The sequence below is a fragment of the Garra rufa genome, chromosome 18 (assembly GCF_049309525.1).
Source record: "Garra rufa chromosome 18, GarRuf1.0, whole genome shotgun sequence".
Taxonomy (NCBI): Eukaryota; Metazoa; Chordata; class Actinopteri; order Cypriniformes; family Cyprinidae; genus Garra; species Garra rufa.
This window is the reverse complement of record NC_133378.1, coordinates 42,430,413-42,446,783: the sequence shown is the minus strand read 5'-3', so window position 1 is coordinate 42,446,783 and position 16,371 is coordinate 42,430,413. Positions and strand designations below refer to the sequence as shown.

General features: G+C 36.2%; 2 protein-coding genes across 2 annotated transcripts in view; both read left to right on the top strand.

Moving 5' to 3' along the window:
• LOC141290762 (multifunctional procollagen lysine hydroxylase and glycosyltransferase LH3-like) overlaps nt 1-11,510 on the top strand; it is a 32,527-nt gene extending 21,017 nt beyond the window's left edge. Inside the window, exons 12-19 of the mRNA XM_073822873.1 lie at nt 1,400-1,525; nt 1,607-1,748; nt 7,135-7,248; nt 7,328-7,399; nt 8,166-8,270; nt 8,351-8,497; nt 10,844-10,969; nt 11,065-11,510. Coding sequence (XP_073678974.1) covers nt 1,400-1,525; nt 1,607-1,748; nt 7,135-7,248; nt 7,328-7,399; nt 8,166-8,270; nt 8,351-8,497; nt 10,844-10,969; nt 11,065-11,220 — 988 coding nt within the window. The 3' untranslated portion in view covers nt 11,221-11,510. The remainder of the gene's footprint in view (nt 1-1,399; nt 1,526-1,606; nt 1,749-7,134; nt 7,249-7,327; nt 7,400-8,165; nt 8,271-8,350; nt 8,498-10,843; nt 10,970-11,064) is intronic.
• Nucleotides 11,511-15,965: 4,455 nt separating this feature from the next.
• Nucleotides 15,966-16,371, top strand: part of LOC141290693 (alpha-2,8-sialyltransferase 8E-like) — a 30,109-nt gene continuing 29,703 nt past the window's right edge. Inside the window, exon 1 of the mRNA XM_073822790.1 lies at nt 15,966-16,066. Within this exon, the coding sequence (XP_073678891.1) occupies nt 15,966-16,066 (101 nt within the window). The remainder of the gene's footprint in view (nt 16,067-16,371) is intronic.

Genomic DNA, 16,371 nt, shown 5'->3' with positions numbered 1-16,371 from the left:
ATTAATCACATTGTCATTTTTTACAAACTCAACTGATGGTTAAAACGTGAAAAACCTTCAAAACCATAAATGCAAAAAAATGGAAATGGAAAAACTGAATTTTGGGGAAAAAGTGGAATTGTGGGTAAAAACAGATTTTATAGGGCCTTATTGTGACTTTTTTTTTTAAGACAATTACTACTTTAAAAAAAATTATAATAATTTGATTGTTTAAATTTTTTAGAACATTTAAAAAAACTGAAACAAAAATATTAAAAACTGAAAATTTGAGGTGAAAAAAAAAAGATCATAGGGTCTTATTTCTACAATTTAATTAATTGCAAGTAATTGTAAATATTTTACAAACCCAATTGATGGTTAAAATGTGATGAACCTTTAAAATCAGAAACAAAAAAAGCATTATTAGAAAACCGAATTTAGAAAACAATTAAAAGAAATTTGGGTAAAAACGGATTTCATAGAGCCCTGTAATTGTGGATTGCAAAATGATTACATTGATGGTTAAAATGTTATGAACATTAAAAAAAAAGCCTGCATTTATTTGATCTAAAGTACAGAAAACACTGTAAAATTTTGAAATGTTTTTACTATTTAAAATATCTATTTTCTATTTGAATATATTTTAAAATGTCATTTATTCCTGTGATTTTAAAGCTGATTTTTTTGCATTTATTATGTTGAAAACAGCTGAGTAGATTTTTTTTTTCAGGTTTCTTTTGATGAATAGAAGACTGCAGTAATGATGCTGAAAATTAAACTGTGCAACACAGAAATAAATTACAATTTAAAATGTATTCAAATAGAAAGCTGATATTTTAAATAGTAAAAATATTTTACAATATAACTGCATTTGCTGTATTTTAGATCAAATAAATTCAGGCTTGGTGAGCAGAAGAGACTTATTTAGAAACATTAGAAATCTTATGTTCAAAAACCTTTGGTAGTGTTTAGTATAATGTACTTTTGTAAATAAAATATAATACAGTTTGATTACATTGATTACATTGATGGTTAAAATGTTATGAACATTAAAAAAAAGCCTGCATTTATTTGATCTAAAGTACAGAAAAAAGAAACAAAAAACATAAACAGAATTTAGAAAATATAACTGAATATGAAGGGGAAAACAGATTTCATATTGTTAAATGTCAATAAATGATTAAAATAAAATAAAGTTGTATAAACTCAATCCTTTAGACATGCTTTTTGATAGTCACAATATAATCTACCCATTAAAACAGAATATTAAGAAAGAAAAAAAAACTATGGGGAAAGTGGATTTCATGCCTCACTTTTGAATTTTTCAGGGTTCATTTAGGAGTCAAACTGGATTCAACCAGGAGTGTAATGTTGTGTTTGATGTTATTTTATCATAAACATGGCTGTAACCTGTTGACAGGGCTGTAATCGCACCCATGCTGTCTCGACACGGGAAGCTCTGGTCGAACTTCTGGGGCGCTCTGAGTCCGGAGGGCTTTTACTCGCGATCGGAGGACTACATCGACATCGTCCAGAGCAAGAGAGTGTGAGTCTCTTTCTCTGTGTGTGCGTCTGTCGGTGTAGCTGGTGTGTTGTTGTGGTCCTGACGTCTTCTCCTGTCTTCCAGCGGCTTGTGGAACGTTCCCTACATCACTCAGGTCTATCTGATCCGCGGAGAGACTCTACGCACGCGTCTGGCCGCCGTTTCTCTCTACCAGCAGGAGGGCATCGATGCAGACATGAGCTTCTGCAAGAGCGTCCGCGATCAGGTGAGTCTGCATGAGAAATAACGTCTGTTTCTACATCCCTCAACAAACATTTACTAGGTATGGGATGATACTCCCACCTCCCGAATCAATACTTGAGTGCTGATACGATATGTAGTGTTTTTTCTTCAGAATTTGGATTCTACAAGTATTGCGATTCGATATTGCTATTAGGGCTGGGACTATAGTCTGCCGATTCAAATGTTCAACAAAATTAGTAGAAACAGTACATTCTGAAATCAAATAAAGTGCTATGTTTTCTTTGCAGTCGTTTTAGTCATGTTTTCCCAGCCAAACAAATTTTACTTTGTTTACTTTGGTCATCCTATTAAAAATTAATATAATTCAAATTGTATCATTTTAGAGCTTTAAAGTGCTGGAAATAGTTATGCTAAATGCTGGAAAGTCAGGATCTCGCAGCACTGTGCTGTAAAGGTCATTGCACACCGAGTATAACATTTTAGTCAAAAAAATAAATACGACCTCACGTTATGTCATCAGGTTTACACTGCCTCCGAAACTTCGTACATCATAAATTTTGAGCAGGTTCGATTTTTTGCAAGCCGTTACAAGTATTTTGATGGGAAAGGTTGACGAATTTTTGCACATTAAAAATAAATACAACCTCATGTTGTGTCAATCAAATTTACACTCTGCCTCTGAAACTTTCGTCCGCCAAACAAAAGTTAGGATCAGGTTTGATTTTCTGCGTTTTCACATCCATAGAAAGCATTTTGATAGGAAAGGTTGACAAATTTTGCACATTAAAAAATAAATACAACCTCATGTTGTGTCAATCATATTTACATTCTGCCTCTGAAACTTTCGTCCGCCAAACAAAAGTTCGAATCAGGTTTGATTTTCTGCGTTTTCACATCCGTAACCAGAATTTTGATAGGAAAGGTTGACAAAATTTTGCACATTAAAAAATAAATACAACCTCATGTTGTGTCAATCACATTTACACACTGCCTCCGAAACTTTCGTCTGCCAAACAAAAGTTCGGATCAGGTTCGATTTTCTGCGTTTTCACATCCATAGAAAGCATTTTTATAGGAAAAGTTGACAAATTTTTGCACATTAAAAATAAATTCAGCCTCATGTTGTGTCCATCACATTTACACTCTGCCTCTGAAACTTTCGTCTGCCAAACAAAAGTTCGGATCAGGTTCGATTTTCTGTTTTCACATCCGTAACCAGCATTTTGATAGGAAAGGTTGACGAATTTTTGCACATTAAAAAATAAATACAGCCTCATGTTGTGTCAATCACATTTACACACTGCCTCCGAAACTTTCGTCCGCCAAACAAAAGTTCGGATCAGGTTCGATTTTCTGTTTTCACATCCATAGAAAGCATTTTGATAGGAAATGATGACAAATTTTTGCACATTAAAAATAAATACAACCTCATGTTGTGTCAATCAAATTTACATTCTGCCTCTGAAACTTTCGTCCGCCAAACAAAAGTTCGAATCAGGTTTGATTTTCTGCGTTTTCACATCCGTAACCAGAATTTTGATAGGAAAGGTTGACAAAATTTTGCACATTAAAAAATAAATACAACCTCATGTTGTGTCAATCACATTTACACACTGCCTCCGAAACTTTCGTCTGCCAAACAAAAGTTCGGATCAGGTTCGATTTTCTGCGTTTTCACATCCATAGAAAGCATTTTTATAGGAAAAGTTGACACATTTTTGCACATTAAAAATAAATTCAGCCTCATGTTGTGTCCATCACATTTACACTCTGCCTCTGAAACTTTCGTCCGCCAAACAAAAGTTAGGATCAGGTTCGATTTTCTGCTTTTTTCACATCCGTAACCAGCATTTTGATAGGAAAGGTTGACAAAATTTCGCACATTAAAAATAAATACAGCCTCATGTTGTGTCAATCACATTTACACTCTGCCTCTGAAACTTTCGTCCGCCAAACAAAAGTTAGGATCAGGTTCGATTTTCTGCTTTTTTCACATCCGTAACCAGCATTTTGATAGGAAAGGTTGACAAAATTTCGCACATTAAAAATAAATACAGCCTCATGTTGTGTCCATCACATTTACACTCTGCCTCTGAAACTTTCGTCCGCCAAACAAAAGTTAGGATCAGGTTCGATTTTCTGCTTTTTTCACATCCGTAACCAGCATTTTGATAGGAAAGGTTGACAAAATTTCGCACATTAAAAATAAATACAGCCTCATGTTGTGTCAATCACATTTACACTCTGCCTCTGAAACTTTCGTCCGCCAAACAAAAGTTAGGATCAGGTTTGATTTTCTGCGTTTTCACATCCGTAACGAGCATTTTGATTGGAAAGGTTGACGAATTTTTGCACATTAAAAATAAATACAACCTCATGTTGTGTCAATCAAATTTACACTCTGCCTCTGAAACTTTCGTCCGCCAAACAAAAGTTAGGATCAGGTTCGATTTTCTGCTTTTTTCACATCCGTAACCAGCATTTTGATAGGAAAGGTTGACAAAATTTCGCACATTAAAAATAAATACAGCCTCATGTTGTGTCAATCACATTTACACTCTGCCTCTGAAACTTTCGTCCGCCAAACAAAAGTTAGGATCAGGTTTGATTTTCTGCGTTTTCACATCCGTAACGAGCATTTTGATTGGAAAGGTTGACGAATTTTTGCACATTAAAAATAAATACAACCTCATGTTGTGTCAATCAAATTTACACTCTGCCTCTGAAACTTTCGTCCGCCAAACAAAAGTTAGGATCAGGTTCGATTTTCTGCTTTTTTCACATCCGTAACCAGCATTTTGATAGGAAAGGTTGACAAAATTTCGCACATTAAAAATAAATACAGCCTCATGTTGTGTCAATCACATTTACACTCTGCCTCTGAAACTTTCGTCCGCCAAACAAAAGTTAGGATCAGGTTTGATTTTCTGCGTTTTCACATCCGTAACGAGCATTTTGATTGGAAAGGTTGACGAATTTTTGCACATTAAAAATAAATACAACCTCATGTTGTGTCAATCAAATTTACACTCTGCCTCTGAAACTTTCGTCCGCCAAACAAAAGTTCGAATCAGGTTTGATTTTCTGTTTTCACATCCGTAACCAGCATTTTGATAGGAAAGGTTGACGAAATTTCGCACATTAAAAATAAATACAACCTCATGTTGTGTCAATCACATTTATAACTTTCGTCCGCCAAACAAAAGTTTGGATCAGGTTCGATTTTCTGCGTTTTCACATCCATAGAAAGCATTTTGATAGGAAAGGTTGACGAATTTTTGCACATTAAAAATAAATACAGCCTCATGTTGTGTCAATCACATTTACACTCTGCCTCCGAAACTTTCGTCCGCCAAACAAAAAGTTCGGATCAGGTTCGATTTTCTGCGTTTTCACATCCATAACCAGAATTTTGATAGGAAAGCAGTGTTGTTTTTGACAACCATCTTAGATTTAGTCTTAGTCTTTTGGACTAAAATTCTTATTAGTTTTAGTCCAATTTTAGTCACTTCTATATGTGATAGTTTTAGTCCAATTTTAGTCACTTCTATATGTGATAGTTTTAGTCCAATTTTAGTCACTTCTATATGTGATAGTTTTAGTCCAATTTTAGTCGACGAAAAGTCAAAAAGGTTTTAGTCTAGTTTTAGTCAAAAAAAGGGGAAAAAGTAGTCTTTTAACAAATTATTGTAGGTCAGTAAGTATTTTGCTGTTGGGTAGTGTCACTTATAAGTTGTGAAAATAGCAGATCTATAGTTCAACACAATGTGAGCCTCCGGATCGACTATTTTCACCAATAATTACAATAATGAAGGAATGTTTTAGACATAAAAGCCATATATTTGAAATACACCCATAGGTCCTCTCACCGTTTGCGACCACCCATCATGGTTAATCGTCTGTCTGTCTGAGTGCCAACAATGTGACGTGTTGAGCGTAACCAAACAAGGATAGAATGCTAAAACGGCTTGCCATACTAGTATGGCAAAGAGTATTTAATGCTAAAACGGCTTGCCATAGCGGCATATACTTTTTCGGTTTTAATTGGCATGCACAATAAGCAGAAATGTCATGCATTTTAAACGTCTGACGGACCACCCACTAACATTTTCGTCTATTCTCGTCTCGTCAACGAAAACTCACACACGTCTCGTCATGTTTTAGTCATCAACGAGCCGTTTTTACCTCGTCATCGTCTCGTTATCGTCATGAAAAAAAGTGGCGTCGAAACAAAAACAACACTGTAGGAAAGGTTGATGAATTTTTGCACATTAAAAAATAAATACAACCTCATGTTGTGTCAATCACATTTACACTCTGCCTCTGAAACTTTCGTCCGCCAAACAAAAGTTCGTATCAGGTTCGATTTTCTGCGTTTTCACATCCATAGAAAGCATTTTGATAGGGAATGATGACAAATATGGAAAATGGAAGAAAACATACGGAAAACAGAGTCCGAGCTGCGCAGCTAAAATGTTGCACGATTTGTTTCGCTTTCGTTTCGTTAGTTGTTAAATGTTTCTCATATGCAACAGAAATGGCAGCGCTTATGAGTTGAACAACGCAGTGGTCGCGCCAATGCGACCGCTCACAAAAATTTGTCCCACGGGCAGAAAAATTGGTTGCAAAACGTCCGGATCCCTGAGAGAGCGAAAGGCTCTGCATTCTTTCAACTCTGTCTCGCAGTACTTTGACGTCTTCTGCACAGTGCTGCTTAAAGTGCAACACATTTGTGACCCTGGAGCACAAAACCAGTCTTAAGTCGCTGGGGTATATTTGTAGCAATAGCCAAAAATACATTGTATGGGTCAAAATTATTGATTTTTCTTTTATGTCAAAAATCATTAGGAAATTAAGTAAAGATCATGTTCCATGAAGATTTTTTGTAAAATTCCTACTGTAAACCTATCCATATGTAATTTCTGATTAGTAATATGCATTGTTAAGAACCTAATTTGCACAACTTTAAAGGTGATTTTCTCAGTATTTTAATTTTTTGCACCCTCAGATTTCAGATTTTCAAATAGATGTATCTCGGCCAAATATTGTCCTATCCTAACAAACCATACATCAATAGAAAGCTTATTTATTGAGCTTTCATATGATGTATATATCTCAGTTTTGTAAAATTTTACCTTATGACTGGTTTTGTGGTCCAGGGTCACATTTATACATTTCGCCCTCTGTTGGAATAAAAGTGGTAACGTCTCGCCACCACCTCTTATGAAAAGTAAAATTAAATATAAATTTATTCTGAGGTAAACCAATAGATTTTTAAAATCATTTTAAAAAGGTGAAACTATTTTTTTTTTCTCCAACCCCTAACATTTACCATAAAATTTAAGCTATAGCTAGAGGACCCTATGATTTATGCAGGGTGGATTTTTTTTGTGTGTTTCCTCCTGCAGGGCATCTTCATGTTCGTGTCCAACAGAGATGAGTTTGGCCGTCTGGTCTCCTCCTCGAATTACAACATCAGTCGTCTTTATCCGGACATGTGGCAGATATTCGACAACCCAGTGGTGAGAGATTCACACATGAAACACACGTTTGCAGAGATGCACACATGAGCGAAGACTAACCTTGTTTGTGGGTTTTTAGGACTGGAAGGAGAAATACATCCATGAGAATTATTCCAAGATTTTTGAAGACAATGAGAAGGTCGTTGAGCAGGTGAGATGAGAATCTTGGCACTCTTTTAACTCTATAAAGCTCAAAGTGATCAAACTTTGCTGTTAAATCTGTTTCACACTCTATATACTCCATGTCTTCTGTTTGATTGATAGTTTAGAGGGTTTTTTAATCCAGTCAAAGCTCTTTTAGTATAATTGTGCGTGTAAAAAACGTCCACCTTCAGCTGGTGCCTCATATCTTTTTTTGCCATCAAATTTTGACTGATTTATATCACTTCAGAATAACTGTAGTCATATTTCCAGATGAACACTTACTGAACTGAAGCAGCTTGGCTTTACTTAATTCACCATGAGTCATTTTTAGTCTCAAATCTGATCATCAAGATCTTTTGACGAACATTTGTTTCCAGAAGCTTTACTTTTACTGTTCCTCATTGGAGGAAAGATCTTCCCAAGCCTCCAAAACACCTCACATCTTTTGAGGAACGTTTGTTTGTTCATCTCTCAATCACCATTGGATTGCATTGCATTATATGTTTGGATCATTTTACTAAGACATATTATTGGATAAATAGTGACCGCTGTTAGTTACATCATTTTATTTCAGTATCTGCTCTACTGTTATAGAGATCGAATCGATTTACATTATAAATCAGAATTTCGTCACTTTTTGTCCATATTAATATCTGAATCTTCACCAAATTGCATGTTTTTGCTCAGTTTGAGTCTCTGAATGCAATTGAGCTTTTTCTTCTTTCATATTCTCACTCTGTCAGACTATATGAGCCATTGTGTGTGTGTTTCAGCCCTGTCCAGACGTCTACTGGTTCCCAGCGTTCTCTGAGAGAATGTGTGATGAGCTTGTTGAGACCATGGAGGATTTCGGAGGATGGTCTGGAGGAAAACACAGGGTCGGTGTCTTTGTGTGTTTGTGTGTGTGTGTTTGAGAGAGAGAGTAAAGCAGCAGCTCATGTGTGTGTTTCTCTCTCAGGATGAACGGTTAGCTGGAGGTTATGAGAACGTTCCCACAGTCGATATTCACATGAATCAGATCCAGTATGAGAAAGAGTGGCTGAAGTTCCTCAAAGACTACATTGCTCCTGTGACAGAGAAACTCTACCCAGGATACTATCCGAAGGTAAGACACACACAGATGAATCACAGTCCAATAACACTCACCTAAGCATTTTGATTCTATTATTTGTTTGTATCCCTGCTCATATTAAAATATGTATTTTAGTGTGAATGGTTATGATTTTTGTGTTTATTTATATATTTGATCAAATACAGTAAAAAATAAATAAATAAATATATTACAATTTAAAACAGCTGTTTTCTATGTGAATATGTTAAAATGTAATTGATTGCTGTCATCAAAGCTGAATTTTCAGCATCATTACTCCAGGCTTTATTGTCACATGATCCTTCAGAAATTATTCTAATATGCTGATGTGCTGCTCAATAAAAAAATATTATTATTATCAATGTTGAAAACAGCTGTGCTGTCCAGTATTTTTGTAAACTACCATTCAAAATACATGGTTTAGTGCCATGTTAAAAAATAAGGTCAAAATACTCAGAGATTAAAGTTGGAAAACTTCGAGAATAAAGTCTGAACAATAGACTGCGGTGTTTAAGTGCCACGTTGAAAAATAAAGTCGGAATACTCCGAGAGTAAAGTCGGAATACTCCGAGAGTAAAGTCGGAAAACTTTGAGAATAAAGTCTTAACAATAAACGGCGGTGTTTTAGTGCCACGTTGAAAAATAATGTCGGAATACTCCAAGAGTAAAGTTGGAACACTTCGAGAATAAAGTCTAAATAGATGGCGGTGTTTTAGTGCCACGTTGAAAAATAATGTCGGAATACTCCGAGAGTAAAGTCGGAGAACTTTGAGAATAAAGTCTTAACAATAGACTGCAGTGTTTAAGTGCCACGTTGAAAAATAAAGTAGGAATACTCCGAGAGTAAAGTCGGAATACTCCGAGAGTAAAGTCGGAGAACTTTGAGAATAAAGTCTTAACAATAAACGGCGGTGTTTTAGTGCCACGTTGAAAAATAAAGTCAGAATACTCCGAGGGTAAAGTCGGAATACTCCGAGGGTAAAGTCGGAATACTCCGAGAGTAAAGTCGAAATACTCCGAGAGTAAAGTCGGAATACTCCGAGAGTAAAGTCGGAATACTCCGAGAGTAAAGTCGGAATACTCCGAGAGTAAAGTCGGAATACTCCGAGAGTAAAGTCGGAACACTCCGAGAGTAAAGTCGGAATACTCCGAGAGTAAAGTCGGAATACTCCGAGAGTAAAGTCGGAATACTCCGAGAGTAAAGTCGGAACACTCCGAGAGTAAAGTCGGAACACTCCGAGAGTAAAGTCGGAATACTCCGAGAGTAAAGTCGGAACACTCCGAGAGTAAAGTCGGAATACTCCGAGAGTAAAGTCGGAATACTCCGAGAGTAAAGTCGGAATACTCCGAGAGTAAAGTCGGAACACTCCGAGAGTAAAGTCGGAACACTCCGAGAGTAAAGTCGGAACACTCCGAGAGTAAAGTCGGAACACTTCGAGAGTAAAGTCGGAACACTCCGAGAGTAAAGTACTCCGAGAGTAAAGTCGGAATACTCCGAGAGTAAAGTACTCCGAGAGTAAAGTCGGAATACTCCGAGAGTAAAGTCGGAACACTCCGAGAGTAAAGTCGGAACACTCCGAGAGTAAAGTCGGAACACTCCGAGAGTAAAGTCGGAACACTCCGAGAGTAAAGTCGGAACACTCCGAGAGTAAAGTCGGAACACTCCGAGAGTAAAGTCGGAACACTCCGAGAGTAAAGTCGGAACACTCCGAGAGTAAAGTCGGAACACTCCGAGAGTAAAGTCGGAATAGATGGTGGTGTTTTAGTGCCACGTTGAAAAATAATGTCGGAATACTCCGAGGGTAAAGTCCGAATACTCCAAGAATAAAGTCCAAATACTTTAAAAATAAAGTCCAAATACTTCAGGAATAAAGTAATTAGAATTAAAATTCTTTAGTTTTGAAATATTTTGACTCTATTCTCGTAATTTCCACTTATTCCCAATATTTCAATTTTATTCTCATAATCTTAGAACTTTTTTTGTGTGTTGCACTAAAAGGGCGTCTTAAAAATGTGTATATATTTCTTTAAAAATTCAATTATTGAAAAGTGCTGGTAAAGATTAAACAAATGCTGTTCTTTTGAACTATTTAAAAATGTGTCTATTTATCTGTGAATCCAAAAATATAAAATGTATGATGGTTTCCACAAAACTATTGGGCAGCACAAGTGTTTCCAACAACGACAACAGTCAGAAATGACATTTGAACATTTACAGAAATTTTCATAATTTTTACAAATAAATGCATCCTTGGTGAGCAGAAAAAAACTTCTTTCACAAACATGAACTCTTAATCTCTCACTACTGAACTCTAGTCTAAATGAAAAAACCTGAGCAGTACAAACGTGTGTGTGTTACAGGCTCAGGCTGTGATGAATTTTGTGGTTCGCTACCGTCCTGATGAGCAACCGTCGCTCCGTCCGCATCACGATTCCTCCACGTTCACCATCAACATCGCGCTCAACAGAAAAAACATTGATTATGAGGTAAATAGACTTAACACTGTCTTTGTTCTGTTGTTTTGAGAGTTTCTACCAATAAACACGTAATACGCTCCTCTGTGTGTCTGTGTGTGCATCAGGGTGGAGGTTGTCGGTTTCTGCGTTACGACTGTACGGTGGAGTCTCCCAGGAAGGGCTGGTCGTTCATGCATCCGGGCCGCTTGACGCATTATCACGAGGGGCTTCCCGTTACGCAAGGAACACGATACATCATGGTTTCGTTCGTTGACCCTTGAACTCTGTCTCTGTCTGTCTGTGTGTGTGTGTTTGTGTGTGTTTCTCTGTAAATTAACAAATGAGATGTTACATATAAGTGGATCATCACAGAGATCCTGAGGTCAGACCATTCACTCCTTCAACACAACTTTAAAGCTTGATGAAAAGAGTTTTTTTTACTTGATTTTATAGAATAATTGAATCATAGATGTTTTTTAAAGAGCATCAGAATTAGCTTTTGTACTCTAGCTTTGTACAAACCGCTTTAAATTATTTGTTTCCTTTCTGAAAATAAATATTGTAAACAAAAGCTCCTCTTATCTTATTAAATGTCAACAATATGGACTTTTCCCTTCTACCACAGCGCAGCTGTTCCAAGGTAGGAAAATTCACCCGGAAATCCTGATGAAGCGAATGATTACGTGTCAGGTTTTCACCTGAGATTGTGAGCCAGATTACATGATCATAAAAATGACTTTAGAAGGATGGCAGCATCATTGTTATTTTTATACAGAGATTGGTAGCTGTGTTAGTAAAATCCGTTGACTTGATCGATCGAAAATTGTGAGAAAGCACTTTTTGTGTGTTTTTCCCTTAAGTTTGCATGCGGTAACTTAAAGTATTAGGGATATCTTAATATCCTTTTAGATGTTAGTTTTTAACAAACTTTTCACTTGCTATCTTTATTTTTAAGGCCCTATATCCTTCAGTTCCAGAGGTGCTGAGATCTACAGTAAATATGGCTCCAGGAGTAAACTCTACACATTTTCAGTGGTCAAAAACCAGATTACATTCATTTTAAAGAGGATGTCAACAATGTTGAAATTAGATTAGGAATCTTGTTTTTCCTCTCTCATAACAATTACATAGATCCTATTTCGCGCCATAAAATATTCTTTTTCCAAAGTTTGCGTGCCTGTAACTCTCAAAGAATCTAAGATAAGGTGCTTATACTTGAATTTGACTTTTTGAAATTTAAGGCCTGGAAAACCCTTGAATATAACAATGTTCCTGAGAAGGTAATTGAAAAGTGTTTGAATAATCGAAAGACTATGTATCTATAACACAAGTGCCATATGTAGTCTTTTTATATTCATTTTTTAGTGCTGCTTTAAACATTACTATGCTCATGATCACTTTCAAATATTTATTACAATATATACTGATCAATTTACCTTGTACTTCAATGGTATGAGATGACTGGATGTTTTCAGCTGATTTCCTATTGAACTGTCAGCAACTGAACTGCAGCTCAAACTATTTCTAATCTAGTGAATAAAGCTACAAACTCCATTATAATGCACAATGTGAACATCTAATATGTGTTTTGAGCTGCAGCTGATCATATTATTGGAGTGTTTCACTAGTTAGCAGTAAACCAATTTCCTCACCTCAATATGTTCTTTTGTGTTGGATGTAAATATTGTTTTTTTTATTTGTAAACATACTTTTTTTTGCTTATTTCAGTTAATGTCATAAAACTAGTGAGCTAAGCCAGTAGTAGTACTGACAGTGTCATATAAACCTGGCTGAAGACACGAAAAATGGAGCACCAATCGAATCGAATCAATTGTATAATTTATGCTGCAACCTTTGATCATTCAGTTCAAGCGATTCACAAGCAAAAACGCAAACAAATTAAACAGCCATCCATTTTCGAATTTCTACATCGCTTGTAATTATTTTAAAAAGCACTTATGGGTGATGGGTGTGACGGAGCTTCGTGAAACTCAGAATCAGTTAAATCATTGTCCTAAAGCAATTCACTGTTTCAAAGGGTTTCAAACAGATCAGTATCACGAATAATTTAATTCAGAGCCGGACTTATATTCGGATATCGCTAATCATATGATTTAGTTCAGAAGCTCAGAGCTGGTTTGTGAATCATTTGCTAATTAAATCATTCAGATTGGATCTTCAGAGCGCGGATTACGAAACATTTTTGTTTAGATCAGATCTATGGAGCGCGGATGACGAATCATTTGATTCAGAGCAGGATTTTAGTGCCGGTTCATGAATCATTTGATTCAGATTGGGACTTTAGAACAGGTTTGCAACTCATTTTGTGAATTAAATGATTCGCAATCCTCGCTCCGAATCCTGATCTGAAATGATAGTTTGCGAATCATTATTCATGTCGGGATTGTGGATCGCAGATTGTGAATCATTTGTTTTAGTTTGGAACTTCAGAGCAGGTTTGTGGATCATTTCACAAATTAAATTATCTGTGCTCCGAATCCTGATCTGAAATGGTTTGCGAGTCATTATTGAGATTGCAACATCGGATTGCGAATCATTTGATTTAGTTCGGAAGCTAAGAGCTGGTTTGCGGATTATTTGCAAATTAAATGATTCTCCATTCGCGCTCTGAATACTGGTCTGAAACGATGGTTTGCGAGTCATTATTGAGATCGAGACTTTGGAGCGTGGATCGAGTCTTGAGTTAGATCTGAACTTTGGAACAGGTTTGCGGATCATTTCGCGAATTAAATGATTCTGAGTCCTGCTCTGAAATTATGGTTCACGAATCATTATTCAGATCGGATCTTCGGAGCGCAGATGACGAATCATTTGATTCAGATCAGGACTTTGATGTGGGTTCACAAATAATTTGGTTCAGATTGGGACTTTAGAACAGGTTTGCAAATTTTTTTTTTTAAGGATGAACATAGCTTAAGAAAAGTTTCTGCTTTGAAAAAAGAAAAGAGCCAGATTTTGGTTTACAAATGTGAAATTTAGCTAGCAGGAATAACAAATTAAGTTATATTTTTCTAAATATATATATATAGTAGGCAAACAGTCCAAAAAAAATCATTAAAACATTAAAAAGTCACTTACAAAATTAAAAATTAGTGATTACTAAATTGTCCCCATAAGAAGGAGAAATAACAAAAGCACTTAAATATTTTACTCAAATCACACACACATATAATAATGGACTGCATTGCCTATGATACTGCCTATGGTTTCAGATCATCTTAAATATTTGAATCTCATTAGCATATTATTTGATGTCAAGGCATGTATTTATTTAATAAGTAAACATTTAACATCCTGACGCAGTCACACAGTCATCGTAAGTCTGCAAAATAGACAGCATGTTCTTACAAGATAAACCCTGTAGGGTTTATTGAGCAACAGTAACGGTTGATTGTGTTTTACCTTTCACAATTTAAACCATACCTGCACTTTGTGTTTGTTTCTCCAACCTTGACAATATAAAGTGATGAAGATTCTCATTCTATCTGATGCCTGTGAACACCACAAACCAGCACGAAAAAATCCAACTCTCAATCCAATTTGTATGACTGATTCAAACCAGTAGTAAAAAGGAATCATGAAAGCTGTTCAAATGAGTCATTTGTTTGTGAATCAACACATTCAGACTGCAAAATAGGAAGACGAGTATTGTATTTAATTTTTTTCTGAGGTAAGACATGCCATTGTGCTTCGCCACTGCTTGTTGACTCTGTAGTTGAGTGATATTTTAAGTAAATACACAAGTCTGAGTGAGAAACACTTGTACAAACTAGTCTGTATAGATTGAGCTATTATCAGTCTGTGTATCAGGTACAGTTGAACTCACTTTAAGACTTAGATCTACATTATTGATCTGTATGAATGAGACACACAGGCACATATATATATATATATATATAAACCAATCATGTTTTTATTAATATAAGTAGCCTACATATACATATAATTTTATATAATATAGAAGTAACGTTAGGCTATTTATATATTGGCTGGTTGCCAGGCTGCAGGATGACTCAACCTCGCTCCTCGGACAGTTGTTTATGTATTATCAGACAATAACTATTTAAGATTTTGCTTCAGTATAATTTTCGGGACAATTAGAGCGGGATTCTGGATTCGGGACAGCAGCTTAGAGTTCGGGACTGTCCCGAATTTTTCGGGACGTCTGGTCACCCTACATACATGGGTGATTAAATTTGTCTTTATTTTAATGTAATACTAATTATTTTTCGTCAGTGATAGAACTATTATTTAAGACGGTAGTGTAAGCAAGTTTAAGCGTGTTTAGTTTGAGAAAAGTATATCATGGGAAGAAATATTTGTTTACAACAACTGATAAGAGTGCTGAATGCGTGTGTGATTCGTCTCATGGCGACATTCTGTAACACATACTTACATTGTGTTTTTGAAAAAGGAATTAATCGTCCTAGGGTGCATTTTACCCCAGACAACCAAACAGTAAAGTGGATGAACAAGAGCAACAAGATTTGAAGCTCATGGCAGATGCCCAAGCGATTCGCGCTGTGATTGGCTAAATGTTAGTTTACTCAAATCTAAGTAACCAATCAGAGAACACAGGTGGAAATATTGGTCAAAAAAAGTGGGGGGTGGGAAAAACTCACCTGTTTCTAAAAGTGAGTGTTGCCCGGTTGCTATGCCTCTGTCTGTAACGAATGATCAAAAATAGAATAAATGACTTGGTACTATCGTCAGAGTGGATGTTGAGATGTGGGCGTGGCTCTCAAGAACGGGGTGGAGTTTAAGAGAAGAAAATAATTGGAGAAAGCCTGCATACTCCACTAGAAACAAGTGTGAAATTCAGGCACAGCCTTTGAGTTTCAGGCTTGTTTATCTTTAGGGACGTCGTACCAGATTGTCAGTCACTTCAGGACATTTATGAGCAGTGATGAGGTTAATCAGATGAGAGGGTTGGAGTTAAGGACAGGTGTGTGTGTCATTTTTATCTTTTCCATCTCACACACTTGCTCCAGCATCGGTGTATCAGATGGCGTATCTGCGCTGGATCTTCAGGCTGCTGATGGTCCTGATCGTCTCTCACAGTTTGTGTGTGATGTTTTATTACACACCTGACACACTGTCATCCAGGTGAGCGCATGAACTCCAGCTTCATCTCTGATCACATCAGTCACATCAACATGTTAATTAATAATTGCTTAACTTTTAAGAAATTATGAAGCTCAAGAAATAGAATGGAATATATTAAAATTTTTCATGACTCTAATCATTCTTCGCTTGCGATTGTGAACGACTGTGTGATGTTTAAGAAACGCGCCGTGTGTCATTTTAGATTTTCATCTCATATTTGAAGTATTTTACACCGCGGGGTAAAGCGTTATATGATGAGATGCAACTCTTTATTTAGCTATGTATTTCATTGTTCCACTGTATGA